This window comes from Chaetura pelagica, unplaced genomic scaffold (assembly GCF_000747805.2).
Source record: "Chaetura pelagica isolate M959 unplaced genomic scaffold, ChaPel_1.0 scaffold476, whole genome shotgun sequence".
Lineage (NCBI taxonomy): Eukaryota > Metazoa > Chordata > Aves > Apodiformes > Apodidae > Chaetura > Chaetura pelagica.
This window is the reverse complement of record NW_009953650.1, coordinates 68,460-73,568: the sequence shown is the minus strand read 5'-3', so window position 1 is coordinate 73,568 and position 5,109 is coordinate 68,460. Positions and strand designations below refer to the sequence as shown.

At 33.9% G+C, this 5,109-nt stretch overlaps 1 protein-coding gene across 1 annotated transcript in view; it reads right to left on the bottom strand.

Moving 5' to 3' along the window:
- LOC104390822 (nipped-B-like protein) overlaps nt 1-5,109 on the bottom strand; it is a gene marked incomplete at both ends in the record, with an annotated part of 102,409 nt that overhangs the window by 29,720 nt on the left and 67,580 nt on the right. The window contains 4 exon segments of the mRNA XM_010000026.1: nt 360-460; nt 1,487-1,567; nt 1,947-2,098; nt 2,394-2,625. Of these exon segments, the coding sequence (XP_009998328.1) occupies nt 360-460; nt 1,487-1,567; nt 1,947-2,098; nt 2,394-2,625 (566 nt within the window).

Here is a 5,109-nt window from a genome sequence, read left to right as displayed (position 1 = left end):
AATTAAACTTTAGCAATGAAGAAATTATATAAAATCTATACAAACAGAACCAAATAATTTTCCAACAAAAAACCTTTGAATGCAAACTAACATTACACTCATTTACATCCTTAAAGAGACAAAGAATAAAATATTTCAATTATTATAAATATTATGGCATAAACCAGTGATTATTACAAAATATATTTGTCAGCCTATTCTGCTCTCACTAGAGGTTTTGAAATATCAACCTTTAACAAAGCACAGTGTGTGAAGTCACAGATTTTTAAATAAATTGTTAATACTGACCCCTAAAATCCTACATCTACAAAACTGTAAATGCTACTGTCTATAAATTATCAATCTATTTCAGAGATTACCTGAAGTTTCTCAAACTCCTCTTGCTAGTTGGTAGTCTTGCAAGGGAAGTGAAAATTTCTTCTAGTATTAACTGTCTATGTTTTTCATACCTGGAGAACACCTATTTAACAGTTGTAGGATTGTTAAAAAATATTTAGCAACATAAAATATCACTTGTTAAATAGATTGTTAAAAATTATATATAGAAACATTCACTTTACATGGCATTTAAATAAATTCTGTTTAATGCATACCTTGTTTTTAATGCATTGCTTTGCTTTTTCAAAGCAAGCATTTCTTTCTAAAATACATTAAAACTTTTTCAACAACAGATTCGAAAAATTTGCATGTGTAATAGCTCTTAAAAATACTGTATGTTTTAAAAAATTCTGCCTATGGCACAATGCACCATATAAGAAAGTCAGTGTAATGCTAAGCTTTCAGACTGCAAGTACAGAGCAAAACTCAGTGGTAACAAATTAACATGAATGCATGTATGGTTTTACAGTACATTTGAAAAAACAGCTTTACTTCATATCCTAAGCTTTAATGTTTGCCTGATATGAAAAATTATTTCAATTTATGGGGTCAGGATTGCAGAGTTTAGGCAGAGCTACTTTTCTAAACACTGGAGTACATCATCCTTACAAAGATGGAAAACTCCCACTTAAACAAGCACATCTATGTTGCATTGCCGTTTTCCTGAAATAATATTTTATGTGCCCCATGAATTTTTCACATAGTCACTTCTTATGAGGACAAGGACATTCTATTTTATAGAAGCTTTTATAGAAGGTTATTCCATTGCATAAATTCAAATCATAACAAAGGAAATAAGAAAAAAAAAACATTGCTAAGATTTCTTAAGACAAGAAAGGACAAGTAAGAGGAAGGAGTTTGTGTTTACAATTTAAGCATAACTAAAATTAAGTAAAATCATCAGCTTAAGTAGGCTATTTCTTCCTACAGGGTACTCTGCAAATAGGAGCAGCTCAGGTAGATTTAATACTCTTCCTAGGTTATGATACCAAATTGTAAAATTAGTTCTAAACTCTAATTCTCTACCAGCAAAAATACAGCCTATGTAAATGTCCTAAGAACTCTCAGAAGTACTGGAACATGAAAATGCAAATGAAAAATTACTTACTGCTGTCACTAATTTGATGGCACATAACTGTAGTTCGCTGACATTTTCTACAAAGAAAGGTGTTATTCCCATAGATGATACCTATAAAGAGAAATAATTTTTTTAAATTATATTTGTCTGATAAACTGATATTTATGCAGTTTAAAAAGTAGGTTATTCATTCAGCCGGTAAGGTATTAAAAATGTACTACTTAATATTATGTGCAAATAAAGTTATTAAAGGATATTTGAATACATTCAGGTTAAGGTTTTCTTAAGTGAACAATAGAAGCCATTAAAGATTTGAACATTAAATGCTCTTCTGCAGATTACATACTACACAACAAAATAGTCAGTGATGTTAACAATTCAAAAGTTTGTACTGATTTCATACTTCATGTCATTGAGGCAATCACATTTTACAGTTTCTCTGGGAAAAGAAAAACAAACATTCTGAGACACAAATTCTGATAAAACTTACCTGAAGAATAGTTGTATCCGTAAGAAGCTGTATCTCTAGCAACTCTGATAAACTGCTGACAATGTCACAAACTTTGTTATACAACATAACTATAACTCTTTGCTTGTGGGTGGAACACTTGGCACGTTTTGCTTTTGAACTTAAAACACCACCTAGAAAAAAAAACAAACTTTATTAATTGTTTCATTGTTTTATTTACATCAAATACTAGAAAGACATTAATCTTCCTCAAAAAATGTCCCCAAAACAACTCCATGATTACAGATTGGTAAATGTAATTGCTTACAGAAGAAAAATTTCATAAATTTCAAAACTTTCTTATTTACATAATTGCTCTGAATTCTGGATCCAGGATTTTTAAAACAGTTCTTGAAGTTGGATACCCACATCTGAAGGTATGTATAAATGTCAACAAAACACTAAATGCAAAACATTTAGCATACTAACCACCATGAGGATCCACTCTATACACAGGATCATACTGAGGATAGAGAGTGTTCTGCAAATGAAATTTTGTGTATTGAATTACTCTTTCTATTACGTCCTCAATATATACAGCTTTAGGCATATTTGGTGATGTCATAATATTGATGACAGTAAGACAAGCATCAGCAGATTTTGTCACTCTCTCCATAATAAGATCTCTCCATAATCTCTCCTCATCTTCAGTGTCATTGTTCTGTAACAGGCAAGAAAAAACAAGATAGTGTGAACAAGTCAAATTTTTATCCTTACCAAGTGAAATATAATATTATTTTAATATACTTACATACACACACACAAAATATTGTATTTCCTTTATGAAACTAAATTAGTTTTTTATAGAAATCTAGAAATTACAAGCAACAGGTTTGTAACTCTAAGTTACAAGTCTTCAATGTCTCACTGTATTCTTCTGGTCAAACACAAAGAAGCTTTCTGTATATTACTGGGAAGCACAATGATGCAAGCTTGCCACATTCCCTACTTAAGAATTATATACCTTAATCAAAATCTAAACTCTCTCATCTAGTGTTTTCTTCATTGAACTATGCACACCAGTGGCTGCTCTGATCAGTCTATTTTTTACTGCTAGAAGGAATTCTTACACAAAAAGACTGTTAAGTCACACAAAAATATTGAGAATACAACTCTCTCCACTTCACAGGCTGACTCATCTATTATCAATGGGTTTAAAACATGTCTTATCAAATATGACCATTTAAATATAGCACAGGGCACAGAATTTCTGTATTTTTGTGTTTGCACAAATTATAAAAACATACACGAGGTTAATTATGACAACCCAACACTACTAAATAATGCAATAACATTATTAATAGCTAAATCAGGTGTAATTTGTAATAATTTCTCTTGTACAAATATAGCCTACAGAGAAAAATAATCTTTCCTTCCTGTAAAACAGCACAGTTCAACACTCTTGGCTTTCCTTGTAAAAATAAGGGGTTGGTGAAAACATATCAACTTTTTCCTTTTATGGTAAGAGAATCTAAAAATATCACAGTGCATTTTATATATATATACATATATATATATTTTAATCAACAGAAATCTGCAAATCAGGAGATCCCTGTAAATTTCTTCCATAGTATGGCTTTAAATAATTTGTTCTTTACACAAAGTAGGCTTAAAAAACCGCAACAAACAGCCTCAAAAAACACACAAAACAAAAACCCAAGTAGTTTTAAATATTTATTTTTCTCAGTAATCTTGGAAATAAAAATAATCTGCAAGTGCAATCTGCCTCTGAAAAATATCCTGACATGGAGGTAGGATATTTCCACTGCACTGTAAAAGAAGCAAGTTTACTCCTTAGGAGAGGTTTTTCTTTGCTATAATGTATAATGGGTTTTAAGAAAAATCTAAAACTTCTTTGGCTAAATATTGCTTCTATTTTAATCAAAACTTTGATTAAAATAATTGGACAAATTCATTAACTGCTTAAGGCCAATGGTATCCTGGTTTGTATCAGGAATAGTGTGGCCAGCAGGAGCAGGGATGTAATTCTCCCCCTGTACTCAGCACTTTTGAGGTCTCACCTCGAATAATGTGTATAGTTCTGGGCCTCTCACATCAAGAAGGATATTGAGGTGCTGGAGCAGGTCCAGAGGAGAGCAACGAGGCTGGTGAAGGGACTAGAGGGAATGTCTTGTAGGGATGAGCTGGGGTTGTTTAGCCTGGAGAAGTGGAGACTCAAGGGGGACCTTATCACTCTCTTCAACTACCTGAAGGGAGGTTGTAGTCAGGTGGGGGCTGGGCTCTTTTTCCAGCCAGCTAGCAACAAGACAAGAGGGCATGGCCTCAAGCTGCTCCAGGGGAGGTTTAGGTTGGATATTAGGAAGTGCTTCCTCACCAAGAGGGTGATTAGACATTGGAACGGACTGCCCAGGGAAGTGATGGAGGCACCATCCCTGGATGTGTTCAAGGAAAGACTGGATGTGACACTTATGGCCATGGTCTGGCTGATGCGCCAGAGTTAGGGCATAGGCTGGACTTGATGATCTTAAAAGTCTTTTCCTGCCTTGGTGATTCTGTGATTCTGTGTGATTCTGTGAGTTTTACAACAAAAAGCTAAAAGAAAACAATCAGTTTAAAGCCACTGGCATAAAGACTCAATCATATCGAATTAGAGGAGGTAAACCAGCACCATCTTTACACTTATTTTTCATACTGCTAAAGATATTCAGAACCATATACTGAAACTTTGAAAACCCAATAAACTATTTAGATGAAAAATTTTAGGTAAAAACAGTATGTCACTGGGTTTCATTTTCAAGTTAAAATTCTTCATTTGCAATATATATAACATCCTGGTTTGAGCCAGGATGAAGCCAATTTTTCTTTTTACTGATTTTTTTTTCCTTCAGTAAGCTTTCTTGTAACTAGCAACAGCATGTTCTGCTAGGCTGATAAGACAGTGGAATGTTTTTGTAACTACTGGGGCTTCAATGTCGCACTTGCACTCTGCCGGCTCAGACACTGTGGGGAGATCTGTGACCCCCCCGTAGGAGGCTGAGTTAGACAGACAGCAAAACTGGCCAGAGATATTCCATTCCATATATCTACGTAAGCTCAGAGGAAGGTCAGAGATCACAGAAGACAACTTCCTTCCTTCTTCTTCTTCCCTTCTCTTCCGTCCATGGCCGGCGTCCAGGGAGGACTC